Below are 26,601 nucleotides of genomic sequence, written 5' to 3'. Positions count from 1 at the left end.
CATTACGTTTTTCTATTTGTACCAAAACCTCCTCCTCAAATCCTGCTTGCGATTTGAGTTGACCGATTTGTTTCGGAGGGTTGACATTTAAGAGAATCCAAGCGCCCTTAGCACTTTAAAGACTAACAAGATGGTTTATTAGATGAGGAGCTTTCCTGGGCCAGACCCACTTCCTCAGATCAAATTTGATCTGAGGAAGTGGGTCTGGCCCACGAAAGCTCATCATCTAATAAACCATCTTGTTCGTCTTTAAAGTGCTACATTGTCCTGCATTTTGCTTCAACTACCCCAGACTAACACGGCTACATTTCTATCACCAAGCGCCCTTAGACTTCGCGGCCGCCCTCCGTGGACCTGGAACATTATGGGGCCAGGGTAACTGTAGGCACAAATGGCAAGACCCAGGGGGCTCCGATTAGTTTCCACATCGGTGGGTGGCCACTGGAGGGCGGGAGGCCTGGCCCGGCCGGCCGCGGGCAATCAGGGATTGAAGGCTGGGCAGGAGCGGGGAGAAACGCGACCGCTGCAGAACCCCGGGCGGAACGAGCCTGGCGCTGCTCCCGCTGCCCTGCCCTGTCCCCGCCCTACAGGGGCCGGGTCCCGCCCGACAGGGGCCGGCCTTCGCAGGGCGGTGCGGAGGCTGCAGGGGAGCCAGGCCGGGGCAGCCGCGGGGGCAGGGGGCCTGCAGCATGTCGGGGGCCGCGCCGAGGACGGTGATCTGCCTGCTGCGCACCGACCTGCGCTACCACGACAGCCAGGTGGGGCCGGGCGGGGGCCAAGGCAGCGGCCGCAGCCCCCGGAGCCAGCGGCGGAGCCAGGGGCTCGGTCTGCGCCCCCTCCCCCCCCGCATCCCAGCCGCTGAGCGCCCCCTTCCCGGCTCCGCCTGCCCCCGGGCGCTGGGCAGCGGCGTCCGCACGTGGCTTTATGTAACCTCTGAGCTCCGCCCCGCGGCTGCTGCTGCGGGAACGGGGCTGGCGGGCCGGGGTCCTCCGCTGCGGTCACAAGGGCAGAGCAGGGCTGTTGTGGGTGGGGAAAGGGGCTGCTCAAAGCCCGGGGGGGGGGGATTCTCTGAGTGCTGGTCCCGGTGGGAAGGGTCCCTGTGTGACCCTTAGGGCCCGGCCACATCCCCAGCCTGAGAATGGTGTCAGGACCCCGACACCTGCCCTCTGCTGCGGAGCGGGACTTGTGTGCGCCTGCCCCCGGACCGTCGCACGAGGGAGACCAGGGGGTCCTGGAGCTGCAGGGTTCTTTTAGAGAGGTCACGGAAGTGCCACCCTTACCCAGCCTCACTGCTACGGGGGTGGAGCCGGGGGCAACCGCTCAAGCCCTACCCCCTCTTCCTGCCCCAGCTCCGCCCCCTTGCCCCACCGCTTCACACCCCTGCGCTGCCCCCATTGTGCTCCTTCTCTGAGACCCTCCCCTCTTCCAAGCAACTGATCCAGGGGACTACCAGGGAGGTCTGGGGCCAGCAAGGGCACTGGCTTGGCTGGGAGATGACGGTGTGAAGCACTCTGGGGCTAGGTCACTCTGCTTCTTGCAGCTCCCACTACGGCAGGGGTGGGCATGGGGGTGGAGTGCACCCAGCCCCTGGGAATCCCTCAGGCCATCTGAGGCCCCGGGAAGCAATCTCACATAGTCCAATGGATGGGACAGCTCTGCTTTTGCACTACCTTCCGAGCTGGGAGGCTGGAGAGGAGTCGCTGCTGACTGAGGGCCCAGCTCTGCAGGCAGCACTGCCAACATAAGGGTGACAGTACCATACTATGTAATCCTTCTGCACTGCTGCTGCCGCTACCACCACCAATAGTGCAGAAGTAAGAATAGCAGAAATGGAACCCCCTCGATAACCTTCTGTCCCCTTCTCACAATTCCTTTTGGGGTCAGGACCCCTACAACTACAACACCATGACATTTCAGATTTCAAGTTGTTGAAATGACAAAATTTAGGAATTTTAAATCCTATGACCAAGAAATTAACCAAAGGGGCCATCAATTTGGTAGGGCCCTAGTGATCATGATTTGCATTGCCCTTAGTGTATCATGGGTTGTGCCATGTATTTGTTATAGCACCAGGAAGGGATGTTAAAGATTAACCAGGTAACTGGTAAGTATATGCCTTACCAGCATGCTTACTGGCTAACCAGAGTTCCTCCCCACATGGCCATGGCTGCGGCAGGTTTGGAGCAGTCCCTGCTGTAGTGGGGAAGGAACAGCCCCTGCGGCCCATGGCTGTGGAGAGCTGGGACCGGAGCAGCTCCTGGATAACCGATCAAACAAATCATTTAATCAGTTAACTATTGTACGTGGTTTTTACATCCTTAGCAACAGCCATCCAAGGGTCTCCAAGCACATTGCAGACATCATCCCTGGGAGGGAGGAATGGGACATACTGGGATTCTTGGAGCTGAAAGAGTTCTGAGCAGCGCTTGGCTTTAGGAATCAAGTATCAGTGCAGTATCCTGCCTGACTAGAGGAGAATTTAGAGAGGCCAACAGCAATTACAGTAAAACTCCAATAGTCCAGCATCCAATTGTACGGCACTCCTGATAGTCCGGCATCAAAATGGCAAGAGACTAATGAGTGAGCTTTGGCAAAAAACGAGTCACAAGGCAGCAGCGGCAGCAGCTGAACCGAGCAAAACTGGACGGGACCGAGTCAGTCTGCCCCTGGCATTGTGTGATGCTGGACAATGCTTGTGCTACAATAAAAAGGGTTAAAAAGACTTTATATATAGTATATATGTGTGTGTGTATATATATATATAATATAACCATTTTATAGTACCTCCTGATAGTCCAGCATATCCGATAATCCAGCACCACCTAAATCCCAAAGGTTCTGGATTATCGGAAGTCTACTATACCCAGATTGGAATTTGAATAGGAGTCTGGAGAGAGCACTCCTGCTATTACAAATATCACTCTGAGCTTTTCATGCCCAGTAGCTTATTCTGAACACTGCCCACAAATTTTAGCCTATTCAATTAGGGCCACATTTTCACTTCTCTTCCTGCCAGCACAGGGTCTGAGAGGACAGCAGATCCCAGCGTAGGGCAAGAGTGGGGATGATATGATGGGAGAGTGTCCCTATCACTACTCAGTGGTACCTGGCTGTGGTGAAGGGTTCTGGCTCTGTGAATGGGAAGGGAGAGGTTGGAGGTGGTGGCTATAAAAGCAATAGCATCCCCCGGTTAGCCTTGAAGCACTTCTGTGGGGATCTGATTACTGACTAGTCAGCATGATCCTACTGACTTTTCACCCCTGTGCTGTGGAAGCTCCTTTGAGGAAGTATTTAATTTTTATAGTAGTTAATTTTTACACCCTGATCCTGGTCTGTTTTAAGTCAATGGGAGTTTTGCCTACAAAGTTTGTGCAGGATCGGGCCCTGGCAGAGAGAGTGACTCTGTCATATAACAAACGTTTGGTACGATATCCAGTTGCATGTTTCCCTTTTTCTTTAGGAGTGTGAATAAAGGAAAATTGGAAATGGTGCCATGAATTGTTGTACAGAAAGAAGACACCTGGGGCACTGACATCATAAATGCTCCTCTCTATTTCCAGGTACTGCTCTGGGCTCAGAATAACGCAGACTATATCATTCCTCTCTACTGCTTTGATCCAAGACACTACCTAAGAACCTATCACTATGGTTTCCCAAAGACTGGGCCCTACCGACTAAAATTTTTACTGGAAAGCGTGAAGGACCTAAGACAAACGCTCAAGAAAAAAGGAAGGTACATGGGGATTTGTCATGATCATGCGTCTGTTTTATTGTTTAACCCACTTGATTCTTCCAGCTCCTCTTCCTTAAAACTTGTCTGCCCTATGGTACAAGCTAAGCTTGTGATAACCGAGTTTAAGCACCTGCTGCTAATACATAAATACGCAGGAGTTCCCATACTAGCCCAATAATAGTCTGTCTCTAGCAGCAGCCAGAATTAGAGGATTCATATTATGGAAGAAACCCCATTGTCAATGGTTATGGCATATTTATTTAAGGTCTTTATATGGCTCCCTGTAATGGGGCAATACTCACCTCCTGCTGAGCGTGTGTGCCTGCACTCTTCTTTATAAGCCTTTCAGACAAGTCATACAGCCTGGTGCAAATCACTCAACCCCCTTCCAGGATACGTACTTAAGAGAGGCCTATCTTGGTGCCTTCTGTATAGTCTCCCATTTGGTTTCCCCACACTGAGAGAGTGGTGCCTCCAGAGCTTCCCTCCTGGAGACAGTTTCCGCATCCTGACCACGGTACGGGAGGGCTTTATCTCTGTCTTAACTTCTGTCCACACTAGCTCCCCACACGGAGCTGTCCAAGGTGCTACTTCTCCCTCAACTAGTCACCCCATCTTTACTCCTTCAGGGCTCCAGAGGCACTGAGCTGAGGCTGATCCTACAGCTTCTTCTTATAGGCCTTCCTGTCTGTCCCATGACTGGTTGGAGCCTCCTGCAGCCACTCTAATGTGCCTGAAGGACTTCTCTATGGTCCTTTTTTTTTTTAGCGCAGGGTATGATAATGCCAGAAACCTCCAGCCGGGGGTCTCAGGGCCTTGTCCATCCCGTCACACGTTCGTTACCATAATAGCTGAGCACCTCACATTATATGAAGTATTTATTCTCACAACAGCCCCGTGTCGTAGGGAAGTACTTTTATTGCAGGTGGAAACTGAGACCAATTGTCTAAGTAACAGGAAATTTGTGGTAGAGAAGGAAGTTGAAGGCTGGTCTCCCCATCCCCATTCTCTTCCTATCCTGTAGAGCTCAATGTTAGTTCTTGATGCATGAAAGATGTTTTCCCAGATCAGCATGGACTATCGCGTTCTGTGTAGACCATAGATCAGTGTTATACCACTGTTAACACGGTTCTCAGGAAAATCTCCTTATCCACGCTGCTTAGGGAAAGTTATTAGCAATAACCAGCATGGACAGGACCTAAAATCTTCCAAGCACTTTTTCTTCACATTAGTATGATCACAGCAAGGTGTTAGTCCTTGACTAGCAGAATGCGCGGCAGCTGGCTTGCCTTCTCCTGAGGGACATGGAGGTGACAGTTGTGGATCATCACACCAGAAATGTACCTTTGGGTCTGCAGAATGCTATGATCTGTGAAAAGGGTTATGTTGCTTTAGGAGGACCAGTTAGAATCCCTAACAAAGGTAATAAACTGGCCAGTATGTATATGTGTCGCTGCCCTCTACTAGAGCGACTCAGAACTGCTCAAGTGTGTGTGATGCCATGTGACTGACTCACAAAGATTTTATAAAACCTAACACTTCTGCAGGTCAAAGAGTCTTCTTTGGATCCAGTGGTAGAGACCTCTGGTTTTTAAGATCATTCAGACCTATGCGCCAGTGTTAATTTTTGCCATGTCCTTTAAATCCAAGTTTTAACAGACCTGATTGTAATTTTCCCTCACCTTATCCATGTATAGTGGTGTGTCCCCTCTCCCCCCACCTCGTGCATAACTCTCCCCTTATGTTCATGTTGGATGCGTGGAGAGGAACAGCCATTTCCATAGCATGTCTCTGCCCCACCCCAAACTGAAACCCATCCAAGCTCCCTCTTGAAGCAGTATTTTTGTGTAATGTAAAGTGCTGAATTTAAATTGTTCTGATGGCGTTGCTTTAACTATCGCAGAGCTATGTAGCGTCACTGCCCTGCTTTTTTTGATGTTAATAAATTAATCTTTTCTCTTTTCCCTCTCAAATACAAATGCAGATGACATCCTGTCCCAAACAGTTTGCATTCAACAGGCCATAAACAATGAGGGCCATGCACATGTGAAATTGCGGGAAAAAAGGACAAGAGAGGCAATAATAAATGTCTCTTTTTTTATGCTCCTAGCTCTGACTGGCTGTATCCAACTGATGTCTCTTGTCTCATACTTGGACTGCAAGCTGTTTGGGGCAGGATCATCGTTTTCGTCTGTTCTTGTACAGCTCCTGGCATGATGGGATCCTAGTCCATGACTGGGGCTCCTAGGTGCCATGTTATTACAAATAATTATTAATAATAAGTAATCGCAGAAAGCCTAATTCATTCCAATTTTGTGTGTCCATAGTAATTTGGTGGTGAGGAAAGGGACTCCAGAAGATGTGGTTCATGAGTTTATTACGCAGCTGGGCTCTGTGACTGCCGTGGCTTTCCATGAAGAGGTAAAATAAAAGTTTAAACCCTGTTGATTCAGCAAAAAATTGGTGAGAATGTTTATGGCAAGGCCGTGTTGGCCATGTGAACTCAGAGTCCCCAAAATTCTCTGCTACTGTGATGTCATTAACCCTTCAGAAGCTGGCTTGTTCCCAGGGATGTCTTGGGTCCAAGTGGAGGATGGGAGTCAGTTGTGGGTGACCTGTAGGGAATACAGGCTATAGGCCACTGATAATGCATGACCATACTGAAGCACTGAGCCTTGAAGGAAGGCAGTTTCCAGTTGCCATGGGGCAGAGCTAGGCTGAGACTCAGTGGCAGAGCAATATTCTTCCTCCTGCTGGAAACTGCTGAATGTCCCTCAAGCTGCAGAAATGATGTGCACATGCTACCACGCCCTGACTCCTGTCTCAGAGTAGGAGCCAAGACCAGGCAGGCAGGGTGCAGTGGGAACAAGGAGGTGCCAGCAAAGAGCCCAGCGTAGTGGTGCATAGGGAAATGGAGGCAGCGAAAGTGTCCCCACATTCGGACAGGGACAGGAAGGAAAGGAGGAGAGAGGCCTTATCTTGTGGGTAGGACGTCGCGCTGTTGGCAGAAGTGGAGCTCCACCGATTTGCCCAGCAAATCTGGCCCCGTGTCAGCACGAGGGAGGAGCTCGGCGGGAGAGCAAGGAATTGACTGCTCTGGTGGAGCAGCTGCATGGGTGAGGAGGGGGCAGAGGGGTTCTTCCCTGCAGTCAGAGAAGTAGAAGCCTCATAATCAGGGCCAACCTTAACAATGCTGCTGCCCTACACAGCCTGGACATCTGCACCCCCTGTGGGGTGGGGCCCTCTGTGGGGATGGGAGCTGCGGGGGCAGAAGCTGTGGGGGGCAGGCCCAGAGTTGTGGGGAGTAGGACAAGGAGGGAGGCTCACCTGACAGCCTCAAGGGAGCAGATGGGAGGTTGGAGGGCCAGCATAGGCTGGAGAACTAAGGAGGAGCAGGGGGCAGCCACACAGCCAGTCGGAAAGAAGCAGCATTTTCCCTTGGTGAGTGGTGGCTGGGCACAGCCCACGGGAGAGCCGAGCAGGAGATGTGTCTGGCTGTGGGATCTGCACTGAGCCTGCAGGGAGGCTGGCCGGGGGATGGAGCTGGCTGCTGAAGCCAGCACTGAGCCCACAAGAAAGCCAGCTCGAGGATGGGGCTGGTCACTGGAGCTGGCACGGAGCCCACAGGGAGGCCAGCCGAGGGATGGACTAGCCTCTGGAGCTGGCACCGATACGTAGCATGCAGTTGCCTAGGACACCACAAAATATGGGCAATTTGGTGCCCCAAATTTTGTGGTGTCCTATGCAGCTGCTATTGTGTGTTATCAGTAGGGACGGCCTTGCTCATGCTGAACGGGGTGGCAAGTAACTGGCCAGCACTCCCCTCTGTTGGTTGGAATCTGAACTGCCCGTGTCCGAAGCCAGAGTAAGGTGCAGAAGGGAGTCAGGTGTGGGGTCTGGGACAGTGATAGGGGCTGGCCCAGCTTATCCTCATTGAACCAACTGTTAGCCGCTACTGGAAACCCACAATGTCCCTAGCCACCCATCCGAATCACAGCCACAGCCCTTCAGAAGAGATCCCTTCGCGTGGGTCTGGACTTAAAAATCCATTCATCCCCCAGCACAAGCTGCTCAATGTGAGTTAAAAGCCCATTGCAGCTGTGCCCCTCCCTGCTTACCCCATCTTGTCACATCGAGTCCTGGCTCCACCAGCGGCGCCGTGTGGCCACTTTTCCTACAACTCTCTCTGGGCATGATGCACAGCCCACTGAAGTGAGTGGAAAGCTGCCCCTGGACATCAGTATGCTGTGGACCCAGTGCTTCGTGCCCGCTGCCCATGGCTCATTCTCCTTGAGCTGTTCCTCTTCTCCTTCAGAGTCCTTCCCAACAGCCAATGCTGCTATGGTGCCTACAAGAAATTGGCCCATTAAGAGCTTGATGTGAGGTCTGTGCATTCAGAGGAAGGATTTCCCACTGGCTTCCAAGGGCGCGGGGTCAGGCTGTAATAGCAGACAGGTCGATGGGTAGTTGGGTTCCGCTGATGGGTGCTTATCTGATACATGAAAGCCAGGACACAGCATCTCTAGGAATGGTTGGCTTTTTGCTTGTACTCACCTCTCAATAGGAGGGGTGCGAGGGATTGAGGCAAAAGATAAATCGAGGAAAGGAGAGAGCTCCTGAGCAGGGCTCTGGGTGTGCGGGAGGCATTCCATGTGCTCTCAGTTGCATGTCCAGCTGCAGGTTGGGTGAGCTGACAGGAGCATCCCCGTTGGCCCTAGGCTACGACAGAGGAGCTGGACGTGGAGAAGGCGCTGCAGCGGGTGTGTGCTCATCACGGGGTGAAGATCCAGACCTTCTGGGCATCCACTCTCTATCACCGGGACGACCTGCCCTTCAGCCACATTTCCAGGTAGACCGGTCCCTGTGAGTGGGGATGCTGCCCATTTTCCCCCCACCCTCCGCCGATTGCATTCACTGCAGGGTCAGAGGGCGGATCCTCAGGTGGTGCGAGTTGTCATAGCTCTGTTGGCTTTAATGGAGTTATGACAATGTACACCACAGGGGTGTAGCCACAGGTGGGCCTCATCCAGGTCCACCCTCGACCAGTCCTCCCAGCGCTTCAGCTGGGGATCGGGGTCGGGGCACCAAGGCTCACCCTGCTCCACCAGGTGCTACCACTGGGGAACAGGGTCAGGGCACCAGGTCTTAACCCTACCCCCAGCATTGCCAACCTACCCAAAGTCAGGGCACACTCAAGGGGGTCCTTCCAGCTGTACCATTGGTGCACCAGCTGAGTCTCTGCCCCAGGGTCCTCTGGGCCCATCTACCCCAGCCGGAGGAGGGCTGGGGAAGCCTGTATGACCCACCTGCTCCACAGGGGAGGGGCTTCTTGACCCTCTATACCAGTGGGGGTGGGGAGGAGTCTCTTGGCCCTTCTGTACCATTGGTGAGGGAGGGGGCCTTTTATTTATTAATTGTTTTCACCTCCCCCAAAAGGCACAGTTTGCTCCTGTTGCTTCTTTGTTTGTCCCAGGGTGACAAAGGCCCTGGTGCCCACATGGCTGGCTGACTGCATTTCCCGCAGGACAAGCAGGGCGAATGCTGTCTGTGCTCACAGTGGCCCCCGCACTTAGTACAATGGCTAGATAGGAGCATCCAGACTTTGCCTTGGCTGAGCCTGCCCTGGCCTGTTTCAGACCTGCTCTCTAAGCCGAGCACTGAGGGTGTCTTCCTTCACACGCCCCTCTTCTCTGTGCTGAGGAACAGGAGAAATGCAGATCATTTCATCCACCTCGCTCATTTTATTGTCTGCCAGAGGTATCTACCAGAGCAACTTTCCAGATGACAGAGACTGGGCCTTAGCCTAAATGAGGCTTCTTTAATGTATATTAGCTACCTTCCCTCTTGTATGGGAAAAACCAGTTTCTTCCTTGATTTGGTTGCAGACTTGATAGCATATCAGTACGTATCCAGCGTTTCTCATATGTTGTGCAAACATACAAGGCACAATGATATTAATGACCAGTGTATCAGCAGCTTTTATTTGCTACCGCATACAGCATTCCTTAGAGATAAATATGAGAACAATATGGTTGGTGTAATGAATTTGTCAGGCCTCATAGGATTTGCTGACGAAACATTGAACCCTTTACAACTAGACATTGGGCAGTTCCTAAGGTCACAAGCTCACAGTTAAAATGTTCACCCTGCCCTTTCATCGACTTACTGTGCTGGGGCAGTGTATCGCTGTGTGGAGACAACTGCGGGAGCCTGTTTCCTATGCAGCCCTAACTGCTGTGACCCACACAGGTTGCCTGATGTTTATACCCAGTTCCGAAAAGCAGTGGAGTCTCAGGGCAAAGTCCGTCCAACTGTGCAGATGGCAGATCAGCTAAAGCCTCTGGCCCCAGGAGTTGAAGATGGCTGCATCCCCATGCCAGAGGAGTTTGGACTGAAGGGTAGGAAAATGTTGTTGCAAAACAAGTCAACGCTGCTCCCATTAGGTTCAGATGGAGTTGATGGGGCTTGGCAACTCTGCAAATCACACCCAAGGTGTTACATGGGAGACACCCAAAACTGGAAGTATCCCCAAACCAGTGACCCCAAACCAGTGACCGTTCTTGAAAATGTGGGCTAATGGTAGCTCTGCCTACGTCTTGTTATAAGGGGATAATTACAAAGAGTTTTGAAGCTCAATTTATTACCTTTATTAGTATTATTGTGGACCTAGGAGTCCTAGATATAGACCCCATTGTGCTAGGCACTGTACAACCACAGAAGAAATAGATGGGCTCTACCTGAAATCTAAGGGTATCTCTACACTTGCACCCTCTTTCGAGAGAGGGATGCAAATGCAGCTGAGCGAAATTGCAAATGAAGCGCGGATTTGAATTTCCTATGCTTCATTTTGCATAATTGCAGACTGCCGCTATTTTGAAATACCCTATTTCGAAATAACAAACGCTGTGTAGACGCGGTTATTTCAAGAGAAAACCCTTCTTCCAAAATAACCCTTATTCCTCCTACAATGAGGTTTACCGGTTATTTCGGAAGAAGGGTTTTCTCCTGAAATAACTGCGTCTACATAGAGTTTGTTATTTTGAAATAGAGTATTTCGAAATAGCGGCAATCTGCGATTATGCAAATGAAGCACAGGAAATTCAAATCTGCGCTTCATTTGCACTTTCGCTCAGCTGCATTTGCATCCCTCTCTTAAAAGAGGGTGCAAGTGTAGACATACCCTAAGGGTGTGTCTACACTGCTCTCTTAGCTTGAAATAAGATACGCAATTTGCGCTACATAAATTGTGTATCTTATTTCGATTCTTTTTGAAATAGGCTATTGTGAAATTTGGTGTGTGTACACGGCACCAAATTTTGCAATAAAGCGCTATGTCAAGACATCACTTATCCCTCGTGGAATGAGGTTTACAGGCATGCCAATATAGCTCGTCTGCTATATTTCACAATAGCGGACATGTTCAAAAGATGCAGGGTAGCTATTTCCAGATACCTCTGGTATCCCAAATTAGCATTGCTGTGTAGACATACCCTAAGTAATTGGAACATCTGTAAATAGTCTGGCTATTTATCTACAGATTTGCCCAACCATTGAAAACAATCAAACAACAAAGGTGTAATTGAGAAATTAACTTCAGTTTTGAAAAGAAAGATCTTAATGTTGATGAGCTTTCCCTTAAACAACGTATGGGCAAGCGGAGCAGAACGTGTGTTAGCTGAGAGCAGAGAATAGCTCCACCTAGCGTTATTACTGAGAATGGTTGTGCTATAAGCTCTAGAGCGCACTCATTAATCCCTGGGGGTATGTCTACACTACCACCCTAGTTCGAACTAGGGTGGTTAATGTAGGCAACCGAAGTTGCAAATGAAGCCCAGGATTTAAATATCCTGGGCTTCATTTGCATCTTGCCGGGCGCCGCCATTTTTAAAGCCCCGGTAGTTTGGACTCCGTGCCCGCGGCTACACGCAGCACGGAGTAGGTAGTTTGAATTAGGCTTTCTAATTTGAACTACTGGTACACCTCGTGGAACCGTAGTTCGAATTAGAAAGCCTAATTCGAACTACTTACTCCGTGCCGCGTGTAGCTGCGGGCACGGAGTCCGAACTACCGGGGCTTTAAAAATGGCGGCGCCCGGCAAGATGCAAATGAAGCCCGGGATATTTAAATCCCGGGCTTCATTTGCAACTTCGGTTGCCTACATTAACCACCCTAGTTCGAACTAGGGTGGTAGTGTAGACATACCCTGGGAAGCTGGGTGTCATGAGCTGCTGGAGTTGGAACTCACTCTCCCAGGGTGTGTCTAGACCACAAGGTTTTTCGAAAAAAGTAGCTTTTTTTCGAAAAAACTTCCCCTGCGTCTAGACTGCTATCGCATACTTTCAAAAGTAAATCGAAAGAACGCGGCAGTTTTTTCGACTGCGGAAAACCTCATTTTACGAGGAAGAATGCCTTTTTTCAAAAGTGCTCTTTCGAAAAAAGGCACGATGTTATGCAAACTGTGCTTTTTCGAAAGAGCATCCAGACTGCCTGGGTGCTCTTTTTCGAAAAAACGGCTTGCTTTTGCAAAAGTACTGGTTGTAGTTTGGACGCTCCTTTTCGAAAGAGGCTTGCAGTCTAGACGTAGCCCCAGAGACTCCCGAGTGCAGCCTAGAAGGACAAAGGATTGTCACAACAGCCAGTGTCTTGGAATGTGTGTAATGGCGTCTTCCCCCAGGATGGGCCATCAGACAGCAATGACCATGGGAATGTTCTAAAGCAGGGGGAGGGAACCTCAGGCTGGGGGGCCAAATGTGGCCCTTGGCTTGCCTGGATCCAGCTCCCGAGGCTCATCGCCCCCCACCCTCCAGCTTAGTAGTTGTTGTGCACTCCAGTCTCCTTGCTGCCCCACCACGGGGCTGGAGCACACAAAAACTGCTAGGCTGGGGGAGTGGGATGTGGGGTGTGGGGCGTGTCTTTCTTCTTCTCAGTCAGGGGCCATGTCAGGGAGGGTTGGGGGTTTTGTTGGTTTTGTTTTTGCTTCTCGTGTGTGGCCCCCGACTGTTTTTTCTGTGGTCAGCGGCCCCCGACCCAAAAAAGGTTCCCGCTCCTGTTCTTAAGCATAAGCCTCTATTGCTTGGGCTAACTCCTGCACCTTCCAACAGTAGCAGACTCAGAGCCCTCATTTGTGGCCCTGCCACTTAAGGGCGTGGCACAGAGGAGAGTTCCCGTTCACGTGTGACAGAGACTAATGTTTCCATATTAACTCAGCAAGAGTCAAACCCGTAGCCCTGTAGGCATCTCCCCCGTGGTTTTGGTTCACCCTACCTTTGGGCTGCCTCCAGTGGCTTGTTTTCATTGCTTTCCATGGCAGAGCCTCTGGCTGATCCGCGAACAGCCTTCCCCTGCAGTGGAGGAGAGACTCAGGCCTTAATGAGGCTGCAGCATTATTTCTGGGATACGGTAAGTGTGTGCATTTTCCCCCAGTGCCCTCTCTTACCTCCCCCTGCCAGAATGACACCCTAGTGGGGCAGGCAGAAGTTTCAGCTCCCACTGGGATTTCCTCATCACCTATGTGGCACTCTTCCTCTATGGATCTCAAAACACTTTACAACGGAAACCACCATCATTTATCTCTGTGTGTTAGATGGGGAAACTGAGGCACTGAGCGAGAGGCAGAGTGACTTGCCTAAAGTCACTCAGCAGGTCACAGTCTCTTTTCCTGGGCTTGAACAAAGACATTAACTGAATGTTGCCTTATAAAGCCAGCCTTCCCTGCATTTAACACCTCATTTTTATATCAAAAGCTAAGTATGGGACACTACCAGCCCACTTAATTAGTCTCATAAGCTACAATTTACAGGTTTCTTCCCCCCTCCCCCCCCCCCACTTCTTTTTCTGATATAACATTTTGGGTTTCTGTTATTCCTTTCCAGTTCATCTGATGAAATGGGTTTTGCCCACAAAAGCTTATGGGTATGTCTACACTACCCCGCTAGTTCGAACTAGCGGGGTAATGTATGCATACCGAACTTGCTAATGTAGCCGCGCGGCACGGGGTTCGCACTAGCCGGCTTTTAAAAATGGCGGCGCCGGCTTTATGCTAATGAAGCCCGGGAAATTCAAATCCCGGGCTTCATTAGCAAGTTCGGTATGCATACATTACCCCGCTAGTTCGAACTAGCGGGGTAGTGTAGACATACCCTATGATACTATATATATTTTTGTTATTCTCAAAAGGTGCATTAACCCTGCACTGTAGCTCGAAATAAGATACGCAATTTGAACTATGCAAATTGTGTATCTTATTTTGATCTTATTTTGAAATAGTTTATTTCAGAATTTGGTGCTGTTTACTATTCCAGAACGTCCCTTACTCCTCGTAAAATGAGGTTTACAGGGACGTAAGAAGAACATAAGATCGGCCATAATACTGGGTCAGACCAAAGGTCCATCTAGCCCAGTTTCCTGTCTGCTAACAGTGGCCAATACCAGATGCCCCAGAGGGAGGGATCACAAAAGGTAATCCTCACATGATCCCTCCCATCACCCACCTCCAGAGAAATAGAGGCTAGGGACACAATTCCTACCCATCCTGGCTAACAGCCATTGATGGACCTAACCTCCATGAATCTATCTAGCTCTTTTTTGAACCGTGTTAAAGTTCTAGCCTTCACTGCACCCTCTGGCAAGGAGTTCCACAGGTTGACTGTGCGCTGAGTGAAGAAAAACTTCCTTTTGTTTGTTTTAAACCTGCTGCCTATTCATTTCATTTGGTGACCCCTAGTTCTTATATTGTAGGAATAAGTAAATAACTTTTCCTTATTAACTTTTTCTATACCATTCACGATTTTATAGACCTCTATCATATCCCCCCTTAGTCTCCTCTTTTCTAAGCTGAAAAGTCCAAGTCTTTTTAATCTGTCTTCATGTTAGAATAGTGAGCCGGTTATATTTTGAAATAATGGACTTGCTGTGAAAATGCAGGATATTTATTTCGGGATACTTCAGTATCCCGAAATAGCATTGCAGTGTAGACGTAGCCTAAGGCACCACAGGATGTAACAATGTAACTCATTGTTTTTAAAGTTACAGACTAAGACACTTACCCCTCTGAGATTGATTGATTTATTATTCCCAGTAGGAATCAGTGAGACCATATCCCATTGTGCTTGTAAAAATCTACTACGGAGTAAAGCAGGACGCAGAATTTACACATGGTCTCCGAGTTATGTATGCATCGACTTAAGACCATTCGTATTTAGGACCAACCTCCCATGAAGCGCATTACAGCTGGTCCCCGAGTTACGAACGCGTGATTCGTGCTTACGAACAGCGCAGTCACATAAATGAATGGAGTCCGACTTATGAACAGCTCGAGTTATGACCAAGTGTTTGGTATGTAACTCGTTCATAAGTCGGGGACTATCTGTATTTAACTAAACTAGGATCTGTAATAAAAACTACTGGGGCCATTAAATATTATGCATTGGCAGGAATAATTTGACAGCAAAATAATGCTGCTAGATTGCCACTAGAGGGACCATTGTCCTGCAAAAATGCCTGTCTCTAACATCAGGAAAGTATAAATTTGCCAGCTGTGTAGATAATGTTTTTAATTTTTCCTTGGATAGAACCTGGTGGCATCTTACAAGGAGACTCGAAATGGACTGATAGGAATAGATTATTCAACCAAGTTTGCACCATGGTAAGTATTCTTCCTTAATTTCATGTGACTGTTGAAACATCAGGTTCTGATGGCATGGAACTGTGTTTGTGTCTGAGATGCCTTTAGCAATGGCTTATTGAGGTTGTAAAGCAAAGGCAGCTGTAAAATGCCTTTAGGCCCTGTCCCTCATTGTAGGGCTGGTTTGGTATCCAAGAGTAAAGCAGCATAGTCTTAGGACTGCTCCACAGAATGCCAGTTGCTGGAAGTTCCCACTGGACTGTTGGTTGTAGCTGTGAATCGCAGAGGTGTGGATATGCCATAGCAGTGCCCACTGCATTGAAATCCGGAATCGGGCAGTGGCATGGCAGAGGCCAGCTTCACCTGGCCAGATCTGCTGAGTTTATGGGCACTCCTCACTGCAGGAGTGGCGCAGTACAACCAGTGAACACTGACATATCTGATCTGTTGAGTTTTTAAAGACATGATACTTTTTTATGTAGGGACCGTGAGCCCAATCTTGGGAGATACTGAGTTAACTCCAGATTTACACTGGTATAGCAGAACCAAATTTGTCCTGATGTCAGAGAGACTTTCAGGGGTGTGTGCTACTTATCTGATCAGCTACCAAATGGACGGATACAGGATCACACTGTATTAAGACTCCCATGTCCCTGACTGAACTGCAATCAAATCTGGTTTTTTTTCTAGGAACATTCTTGTGTTTTATTAAGATCTAGAAAGATGAGGTGGGTGAGGTAATAGCGTTCATTGGACCAACTTCAGTTGGTGGAAGAGAAAAGCTTTTAAGCTTACTCTCGCTAATATCCTGGGATCAATACAGCTACAACGTTGCCACACACAACAGTGAAAGTTATTCAGATCTGGTATTTCTCCTTTTGAAATTGGGATCTATGGATTCTGGGGCCACTTTCATGGACTATTGCTTTGTGGCAGGATATTAGCATGACTTCACATTTGTTTTTGGTTGAGTCCACAATCAGCTAAGTGCTTTCCAAATGGAACAAGATTAGTCCATGTGCTGAAGTGCTCACATTCAACTACATGACATCAGGCATACAGTCACGTCTCTGTTTGTGAAAGTTATGGGTTGGTGTTTGGAAGATAAAATAATAATTGTCAAATAGAATTCCAGCTAGTCACATTCCTGCACCTGCCACTTGACTTTGCAGATAGACATATTGAGAGGGTTAAAACCAAGGAAAACCTTTTGGGGCCATATTTTTTCAAAAGTCACCAGTTTCTTAAACATTTTCACCTGCTGAAATGACTGTCCACTCAAGATCTATTCAAATAAAATTCAAGAAAGATCAAGATAAAAGCATTTCTCAGATCCCAAAGGTGTCTAGAATCAGCAGTACCTAAGGGAATTCTATGCCAAAAAGTTAAAAGTTCTGTGCACAATATTTTAAAATTCTACATATATTATTTATCAGAACAATACAATGTAATCACAGCATTTTCAAATGTTTGTTGACAAGTATTTTGAAATAAATTACCAAGATAATTGAAATGGAGTGATTATATTGTTGTTGTGTTTCTGTGTTGTTTTGACAATTAAAATATTCAGAACTTAGTGGAATTTAAATTAAAATATTCAGAACTTAGTTGAATTTAAATTAAAAACCATGTTTTTTGTGCAGAATTCTCTTAAGTGTACCAGGGCTTTGTATGGCACAGTCTGGATAGAGGAAGCTTCATGGGGGATCCGGGTGTGCACGGGTTCCGTGTGGGGGAAATGGGTCTCTGCAGGGGCATTCAAGTAAAAGTGGTTAAGGCTGGGGGGCAGAAGGAGTGGGGCTTATTGGGGTGGAGGGGTCAGGGTGCAGTGGGGCTCAGTGGGAGGTCTGGGTGTGTGGGGGCTCCTGATGTAAGGGGTGAGGCTCAGTGAAGTTGGAGCTTGTGGGGGGGTTCTGGGAATGTGGGTGAGAAAAGGGGTTGCTGTACAGGGAGCTGCACCCCTTGTCGGCTCAAGCCCAATGCAGCCATATCCCCTCGCACCCAGTCCCCCAGCAAAACTTCACTCCCCTACACTTGGAACTTCCACCGTGAGACTCGCCTCCCTGCACTTCTGGCCAGGTCCCTGCCTGTGTGGTTCAGAGCTTCCTGCAGCCAGGGGAAGTTTCTGGGGTTTGATCTGACCTAGATCAACTCCCAGCTGCTCTGTGCAGGGAAGGAGGAGGGGAACTCATCTCCATCTTCCCCTGCCCCCTCCCCACCACAGCTGGAACGAACGTCCCTCGGTGACTGGGGCATTTCCAGATCTCTTCCCCCCAGTGATTTATCTCTTTCCCCAGGCTGCCTGAACAGGGCGTTCAAGCTGCTGGGAGGGGTGAGTGAGCACTGGTGCGGTTTCTCTTTGCCCCCTCACACAAATCATTTTCTGCAAGGAAGCCAAGAAAATTTGTGTGTGTGGGGCGAGGGGGTATTTTTCTGCTGTGCTGCAATGGCTCAGAATTTCCCCTGGAGTAGTAGACTTGTATTCAAAGAAAGGGTTTCCAGTGGCGGGAACAGAGGACAGGGAATTTGACTTTCTGGATTCCATTTCTGGTTTTGTCACTGATTCACTAGTTAAATCACTAAAACCACGACTGATTTGAACAAGTCACCTAGGGCAAAACTTTCAAACTTCCCTGTCTAAAGTTATCCACCGAGGTACTCGATGACTCCCATCACGGTAGAATCACAGAGATGAATGAGCTTCTCCTTGTGAGGGAGGGATTATCACACCTGCTGTAAAGCTGGGTTGCATGACTTGACCAAGGTCATTCAGACCATGTCTAAACTAGGAAACTATTTTGAAATACTAAATTCAACTTAATACCTCCCAATTTGACAAAATCGAAATAGCATGTCCCCACTATGGGGAAGCCTCGAAATTAGTCCGAGGCAGGCTCCATAAATGTGGATGCACTACCTCAGCTTGGAGCCCCTGGAAGCACTGGCGTGTAATTAGTTCGAGTTACTCTGGGGAGTAGTTATTTCAAAATAGTGGCACCGGAGGGTCCATACTACCGCTATTTCGGAATTAGCGTTATTCCCCGAGAAAAGCAGGAGTACAGATTTAGAAGTAAGTGGTCTCCTATTTCAAAATAACGGGCTTGATAGTGTGGATGCTCCGCTTATGCATTTGACCAAGAGGTGGGTTATTTCAAAATAAAGCTGTAGTGTAGACCAGGGCTCAGAGAGCCAGTGGTAGAACGGGGAACTGACCAAAGGTGTTCTCAGTTCTACTCTAGCATTGTAAGCACAAGGCAATCCTCCCTTTCTCTTTGTGCAGTGTTTCTCAACCAGTGGTACGAGTACCCTTAGGGGTACTTGAGAGAAGTCTGGAGGGTATGTCAACCCAACTGAAATTTGGAGAAAACGGAATTTTTGTGTTAAGATTTATAGCGCTTTATTATTTTTGTATTTTTTACACCCAAAAATTTCATCGCCTGCCCAGCTATGATTAAGTTGTTTAAACAAATGTGTTGCAATGATACAAAAAAAATTCGTGTGTCTGAAAACTGGAGGTACTGGAGGTATTTATAACTTTTTTTTTTTAAAAGGGGTACTTTATAATAAAAGGTTGAGAAACACTGTCTTTGTGTATGCCTTGAGGTCTCATTTCCTTATAATGGTCTTGCTTTTTAAATGTTGCCCTTGTGTTTACAGGCTAGCATTAGGCTGTATTTCACCCCGATATATTTACGAGCAGATCCGGAAGTATGAGAAAGAGAGAACTGCAAATCAGAGCACATACTGGTAGGACACAACCAGATCAACATGGCTTTCTTTTTGTCTTTGAAATGTACACTTACATCTAGTTTGTAGATGAACTAGAAGAGGAAATGATTCACGACAATTGTTTTTGATTAACTTTGGTGTTTCCTGAGCTTGCTTGCTGACTACTACCAGGCCCCATTGAATTTCTGTTTCTAATATTGGTTACATTGGTCACCAAAAGGCCTTGAGTATCTTGCGAGTAGAAATAGTTAATATTAATTATTATTATTAGACGATTATGACTAATAATAAAGTAATTCCTTCATTGTTCTCTACGATGCATTACAAAGTCAGAGCAAACAAGATCGTTCTGGAAAGAATGAGATTTCTCATATTAGTAACATGGCCAGGATTTGACATCATATTTGAAATATTATAAAATAACATAGACTCCCTGTGTGACTGTCTTGCCTTCTTTATCAATCATATCACCATTGTATCTGAGACCCTAACCAGCCATCTGTGGCTTAACCGTTTTACCATGCTTTGCTTGCTTAACTGTTGTGCCGTGAGTAGTCCTCTGGATTTCAGTGGCATTACTCACAGTTGTACAGTTAAATATATCCACTTGGATCAAGGCCTAATGCTAGACGTGGTTGAGAAAACGGGAAAAAAAATCCCTTTTTGTGATGTTTTTCCAAAAAAAGTGTTAGCCAGCTTTCTGGCTGGTCAAAAAATCAGTGTCAGCAAAATTGGTCAGAAGTTTTCTGTATTGTTTTTCTGTGTTTAAATTCAAAATTTTGATTAAAAATAGTTTGGTGTGTGTTTTTGCAGTGGTCTAAACTTAAAAAAAAGCAGCACATTTCCAAAATGCATGTGCTAATTTTTTCTTGTTTTTTTCCAATCCTGTGTCTCTGATGTCCAACAAACAGACACTGTAATGATAAACGTTTTCAAATACATGTGAAAGGACATGATGAAATAGCTAAACACATCCCAGTCACTGAAATAGATAACACTGCTGAACACAAACTGTCTCTTTGGGGATGGCGTGTGTATGAGGTTTATTTTATCTTGTTGCATGACGGTGGTTTTCTTGTCCCGCATTTGGCACCGTGTCTGTTTGTCAGAGGCTGGAGAGGGATGGCACGAGACAAATCGCTTGATCATTGTCTTCGGTCCACCCCCTCGGGGGCACTTGGTGCTGGCCACTGTCGGCAGACAGGCTACTGGGCTAGATGGACCTTTGGTCTGACCCAGTACGGCCGTTCTTATGTTCTTATGTCCTGGCCTATAATCTAAACCAGACTTCCAGAGAGATCTTGTGAGCAGAACATTTTTGCCCAGGCAGTGGATGATGCTGATCTCAGGTGTCTAGGAGTTGTGGCTTATCACATCAATTATTTGTGCATAGATAGCAGCTGACTTTACTATAAGTGACTGTAAACAACCAACAACTTGATCCTGCTAGTCAGTGAACATCTCCTGAAGGAAGCTGAAGGCTATTAAGTCCTATGGAGGTCTCTGCTTAAATCCTTCTCAGTCAGTAGAGCATTGTGGAAGGAGTTTAAAAATATGCATGTGCTTTGCTACGTCAGAGCCTCAGCACCTCTCAGAAGTGCAGAATTGCACCCCAGAAGAGAGTTAAGTTGTTCTGTTCAAGCTTTGGCGTGAGGTTTGGAAAGCGATCCACCCACTGTACTCAGTGAGGACTTTTTCTGTTATAATCCTCATGATAAAAGTCAGACTGGTAGATTTTGTGCATGGCCTGGTCACGTGACCATATTTGCAACGTGACGTGGTGTAAATAAAACACTGGATGTGATTAGTGATGGCCATTAGGTGAAATGAAGCCTGGCGCTTCTGAAGTCAATAGCAAAGCCCTCATTGAATTCAGTGGGGTCAGGATTGCACCCCATCTTTATATTGATCAGAGGCAGAAATGAAGACATGGCTTATGTGTTTTAGGGTCATATTTGAGCTCCTGTGGAGGGATTACTTCCGATTTGTGGCCCTGAAGTATGGGACAAGGATTTTCTCATTGAAAGGTGAGTTTAAGTAACATGCTTTGAAGGGACATTAATGTCAGTTCTCATTCAGTTGCCATTTAGCAGTATTGGTGATATCAAAGGGGGTTTGTGATCCGATTGCGTGGTACTGCGGGCCTTACGTATGCCACTGACCTTGCCTTCCACTTAGTGAAGTTGTTATTATCACTCTACTACCTAGAGCAGTGGTGCCCAAACTAGTCATGTCATGCCCTCCCTTAGCCATAATGTAGTGTGTCTGTGCCCTCTCCTGCCCAGGGGCCCAGGAGCGGGGCCGGGAGCTGACTCTGAGGTTGGAGCCTCAGTCGGGGTTGTGGCTGGGAGCAGGGCTGGACTGTGGTCAGGGGCGGATGTCCCTTCTTAGCTGGAGACAGGGCTTGAGCTGGAGCCAGAGCAGAGCAGAACAGGCTGGTGTTCCCTCCCCATCCCCTGTGGGGGCTGGCCAGGGTCGTGCTGCACCCCCCTGAATGTTTCTCTAGGCCCCCCCTCAGTTTGGGGACCTGTGACCTAGCGGCCCAAACCGAAATGGAGATCTCATTGTGCTTGGTGCTGTATCAGAGTTTGCTGACCCGAAGATCACGCAGCTCTGCCAGGTCCTTCAAATCCATCATTTCGGTTTTATTAAATGTGAGGAATGGGCTGTATCAAGTCTATGCAATGACGTGGTGAGATTTAAAAAAATAGTAAGAGTGAAAAGAATTAGTCTGGGCATAAAGCTTCCTGGCCTCACAGCGCTGCAGCCTCATGCTAGTCAGGCAAGAGCAGCAAAGAGAGGCACTCCCTGGTGTGTTTTCTTTGTCCGTGCTGGAGAAAAGCACATAGCAAATGAAGCACGCAAGGGAATCTGATTTTTTAATAATTTTCAGTTGACATAATCTAGGCCCTGCCCCTGCTCTCCTGACTAACGATCCTATTGGCTTCAAGGGAGCAGGAACAAGCCCAGAAGGGATCAGAACAGGAATTTTGCTTTCCATTCTAATCCTTAATCACTAGGTGTCCTTGCAGATCACCGGGGGTACGTCTACACAGCAGCGTTATTTCGGAATAACTGATGTTATTTCGAAGTAACATAGTCCACGTCTACACGCAAGCAGTTATTTCAACATAATGTTGAGCTTGGAGGATTTCTTACTCCAATTCCTGTAACCCTCATTGTACAAGGATTAAGGGAAGTCGGAGGAAGAGTGCTCTGTTTCAAAATAAGCAATTAGGGTATGTCTAGATGAGTTTACTAGACATAGGAAAATGAAGCGGCGATTTAAATAATACATAAATAAATAAAACAAGGGAAGCCTTTGTCGACCGTTCCGTTACGCCTCGTGAAATGAGGTTTATTGGAGCGGTCGACAAAGGCTTCCCTTGTCGACCGCGGCATGTCCAGACTGCCCCGCTGTGCCGCCAAACAGCTGATCGGCACAGCGCGGCGGCCATTTTGATGTGAATGAAGCGGCGATTATTTAAATCTCCGCTTCATTTTCCTATGTCTAGTAAACTCATCTACATGGCTCCGTCGATGGAGCCATGTAGTCTAGACATACCCGTAGCGTAGCTCAAGTTGCGTTGCTTATTTCAAGTTTAGCCTCGCTGTGTAGATGTACCCCAGGAGAGCTCCTGGGTTGGCCTGAACCCAAACTGCAGTGGCTATTAAGGCTTCTCACGTTGTCACTGTGGCTTTGTTTATTATTCTGGTATGTCGGTGCTGGTGTTCCCTGACACGTAGTTCATTTCCCCAACAGGACTTCAGGATAAAGAGGTGCCTTGGAAGAAAGATCCCAAGCTATTTGATGCTTGGAAAGGTCAGTTGAAACTGTGGGCCAGGGTGTGACCGCAGTTATGTGGGTGTCAGCCCGGGTTTACAGTGGTGTGTCAGAGGGCAGAGTCAGGTTCTGTAACTTGGAGTTTGTTAGCAATAAAGAGCCCTATCTTGACTTCAGCGCGATACCTAGCAGCGCTCTGCCGCCATTGAGTGTCTCTCTGGGCCAGTGTTCCCTGCAAGTCATGTGTTTGTGCAACTGCTCAGGAGAAATGCAGATGCCACCCAGCTCACTAGCAGAGCACTCTCAGCTAGGTTTCGTGTTTCTATTGGGGGTGCTCATTTGCACATGTCTCCGCGCACATAAAAATTATTCTGCACATGGATGGAAAAGATTAGAGGAACATTGACCAGGACCAGGACCAAGTTACTAGATGCAAATGGCCAAGTTCTGCCCTTTGCGATATGTGTACAAGGAGATAGTCAAACCAGAGAAGAAATGTTTGGGCCCCCATGGTCCTCTCTGCTTCCTCATCAGGCCTGTAGCTGCTGACTGTGACGAGGAAAGTGAAGGGGGAGGGGGAAGCTCCCAGCCGCTCCGCATGGTGTGCAGGGGTATCCATGCTTATCCCTGGCTTCCTCACTTTTCCTGTATTTCCCCCTCTCTCATCCCTCCGAGGGCGTTCAGGGGTGCAGAGGAGGAGGCTAACAAGAGTCAACCAGAGATGCTGCTGCACAGAGCAACTTTCCTCCCTGAGCACCCATGCCCAGCGGCATGGAGTCTGGGGGGAGGATGTTTGGTAGGTTTGTGGGAGAATATGCTAGTTACAGGCTTTTGGATCAGAATTTCCTTTACTTTCATCACCTCTGAGTGAGGGAATGATACGACTCATTGATTTTCTTTCAGCTCAAGCAGAGCTGTAGTTCTGCCCTTGAGGAAAACCCCTCTAGAATTTCAAAGGCAACAATAACCTCTCTCTGTTTTCAATTAGTCCTGTAGTGTTTAATATTACATACCACTGTGCCAGCTATAGATTTTTATAGGAAAGCGAAAACCTGTAGAATAGATTTAAGCCTCCATTAAATTCTATAGGCCTTTAGGATCTTTTCTTTTCTTTTTCTTTTTTTGTTTGTTTTGTTATTACCATCCATCAATAGAAAATATAATCATTCAAATTGCTCAGTAATCTTTACTGGACTTAAAATGTCTGAATTCATGAGCTTATACTAATGTTTGGCATTATTAACATTAACCTAATAAATTCACATTTCCACCCAAGCAGAACAAATCATATCCATTACTACAAACACATTTCCATATTTTTTTTCTACTGACACCACCTGATTTAACCTGTAAAGGTATAACTTGCCTTATATGTCCCTTCAGGCTATTACCTTTAAAGACCCATCAGCGTTTGGTAAATCTCATTGTTTTCTCTTTATTTTGCCTAAATTCAAAACATGGCAACTATGTGCAAGAAGACGATTAAGCCTGGTGCAAGACTCTCCATCATTTTCTCCCTAGCAACCATTTTAGATCCTTTCTACAGAGCCCTGTTTAATTTCTATAGAACCCGAGTGTTGTCATCCCTATTAAATTCTGTGGGGTGGTTCCATAGGGGAGGTTCTGTCCCTCCTGTCACACATGGGTTTGGGCCCTACCCACTTGGCTATCCCCGTATGCACAGCTGTAGACTGATGACAGTTGAACCAGTAACGATGCTGCCTCCCCGCTCTGTGTCTCTTGTCCCGGCAGAAGGAAGAACGGGGGTTCCTTTTGTAGATGCCAATATGAGAGAACTCGCAGCGACGGGCTTCATGTCCAACAGAGGGCGCCAGAACGTTGCCAGCTTTCTCACTAAGGACCTGGGGTTGGACTGGAGGATGGGTGCAGAATGGTTTGAACACCTGCTGGTAAGACTGAACTCAGCATGTGATTGGAGCGGTTTGTGCTTCTCTTTGCGGGTGACTGACAACAGGTCACCTTGTACAGGCCATAAAGGAACAGAACTCCCTTTGAGTTCACTAGTAGCTTGGCTCAAAGAAGGATCATAAAAGTGAGTCCACTCTTTCTGGGGTGCTCTCGGCACGCAGTTCAGAGGCTTTGGTCAAAAAGGGTAAGTTTCCCATAGCATGGAAAGATTGCCCTCGGCTGTGATGTAGCTCTAATGCCTGCAGTGAGAATTTAGATCTTCTAGATTAACGGGCAGCTTTGTGGATAAGGTTCTGGATCCAGACTCAGGAGGGCAGAGCTGAGTTTGTGACTGTCCAGACTCCCAGCGTGACTGCAGGCAAGTCACAGGGGCCTGATTGTTGGATGACGTCAGTGGGAGCTGTGGATATGCAGCACTTCTGAAAAATCAGGTCCTTATTCGCTCTGAGCCTGTAACAGGGCATGATGCTTCCTTTCTCCCGTCTTGGGTCTGTCTTGTCTAGTCAGAATGAAGACCCTTCAGGACTGTCATTCACTGTGTGTTTGTCCAGCACCCTGCACAGCGGGGCTCTGGCTAAATAATAATCCATGGCTACTCAGCCTGTGGCCCACGGCCCATTTGTTTTCAGCCCATAGTGTGGTTTGTGTTTACACAGGGCTCAACATGTAGCCCGCGGGTGGGATCCTTTGAACGAAGTCCCCACTGGGAACACGCGCCACAATGGCGAGGCAATATACTGATCTTCTGTTGATATGCATTTTAGTAGTTAAATATCTGGACTGTCATTGCTCATTAAAAGTGCTGTCATACAGGTGGAAATCAGGTAAATATTGCATGTTATTAATATCAGCAGAACTGACTTAAATGGGGCCTGCATCTTGTGTAGACTTGCCTTAATCTTTGTATTCATGCCCGTCAATGTGAAAGAAGCAATTGGCATATATTTGCATATATATACAGCCACACTTAAGTTTCGGCTCTGCGCACGTGCTGTGAGAATCATTGTGGCCACCGGGCTTCCACCGTTGAGTAGTCCTGTAATAGTCCTTTCCTGTACTCTTCTCTTAGGTTCTCACGCATCCTGCCAGGGGCATTGATAAGAGCGCAGTTCTATTTATCTTTCACTTCAGTAGCAGTGTCTCTTATCAGCGTTTGTTCTCACCAAGCCAAGTTATGGAATCTGGGGCTAGAGAGTTTCAGATCTAATCTGTGTTGGTTTTGGCCCCAGAAGTTAATGACACGGATGTTTTTTTTTAAAATAGTGAGCTCTAATTTAATCTTTCCTTCCCCACCCTGCTAGCATCATGTAGCTGGCACATCAGAGGCAGAGTGCTTGCTGCTAGCCATGGCTGTGGATATCTTAGAAAGCTAAGTCATGGCTTCCCAGCCTGCCGTCTGCAGATGAAGAGGGCATTTCCTAACCTACGCTACAGCTTGGGGCTGGCCCCCACAATGCCATTGGCTTCACTGTCACCTACAGGAAGCTTGAAGCTACAATAGAAACAAGCTTGTCTGATGCCTAAATTTCCAAGGCTCACTTCAGGCTTGTAACAGTCACAGCACCTTGAGCTATGAGGCAGGGCTGGGTCAGGACTTGGATGGGAACTGTGCACATAGTGGGGTGGGTAATTCAGTGTGGTGACCTTTTTATCCTGTAAATCAGTGCTGTTCCAGTGACCCGGATTCACCCTCTTTCAGATAAGCCTTACAAACCCATGTCCTGATGGCAGACAAAAGGCACTAAAAGCACTGGTGCTTTTTGAAAAAGCAGCAGTGTTAGCCTTAGTGTCCTGGATAAATTC

At 47.7% G+C, this 26,601-nt stretch overlaps 1 protein-coding gene across 2 annotated transcripts in view; it reads left to right on the top strand.

Moving 5' to 3' along the window:
* The first annotated feature begins 581 nt into the window (after positions 1-581).
* Positions 582-26,601, top strand: part of LOC102449437 (cryptochrome DASH-like) — a 37,566-nt gene continuing 11,546 nt past the window's right edge. Inside the window, exons 1-11 of one of the 2 annotated variants that reach the window (XM_075922858.1) lie at positions 582-758; positions 3,561-3,733; positions 6,061-6,154; positions 8,452-8,582; positions 9,983-10,131; positions 13,044-13,132; positions 15,304-15,377; positions 19,014-19,103; positions 21,033-21,112; positions 22,849-22,908; positions 24,622-24,779. In XM_075922858.1, coding sequence (XP_075778973.1) covers positions 690-758; positions 3,561-3,733; positions 6,061-6,154; positions 8,452-8,582; positions 9,983-10,131; positions 13,044-13,132; positions 15,304-15,377; positions 19,014-19,103; positions 21,033-21,112; positions 22,849-22,908; positions 24,622-24,779 — 1,167 coding nt within the window. In that variant the 5' untranslated portion in view covers positions 582-689. Of the gene's footprint in view, positions 759-3,460; positions 3,734-6,060; positions 6,155-8,451; positions 8,583-9,982; positions 10,132-13,043; positions 13,133-15,303; positions 15,378-19,013; positions 19,104-21,032; positions 21,113-22,848; positions 22,909-24,621; positions 24,780-26,601 lie in introns of both variants that reach the window. The other variant, XM_075922859.1, reaches the window with a different exon arrangement.

The sequence above is a fragment of the Pelodiscus sinensis genome, chromosome 2, assembly GCF_049634645.1.
Source record: "Pelodiscus sinensis isolate JC-2024 chromosome 2, ASM4963464v1, whole genome shotgun sequence".
NCBI classification, from domain to species: Eukaryota; Metazoa; Chordata; order Testudines; family Trionychidae; genus Pelodiscus; species Pelodiscus sinensis.
This window is presented reverse-complemented; position numbering and strand designations above follow the sequence as displayed.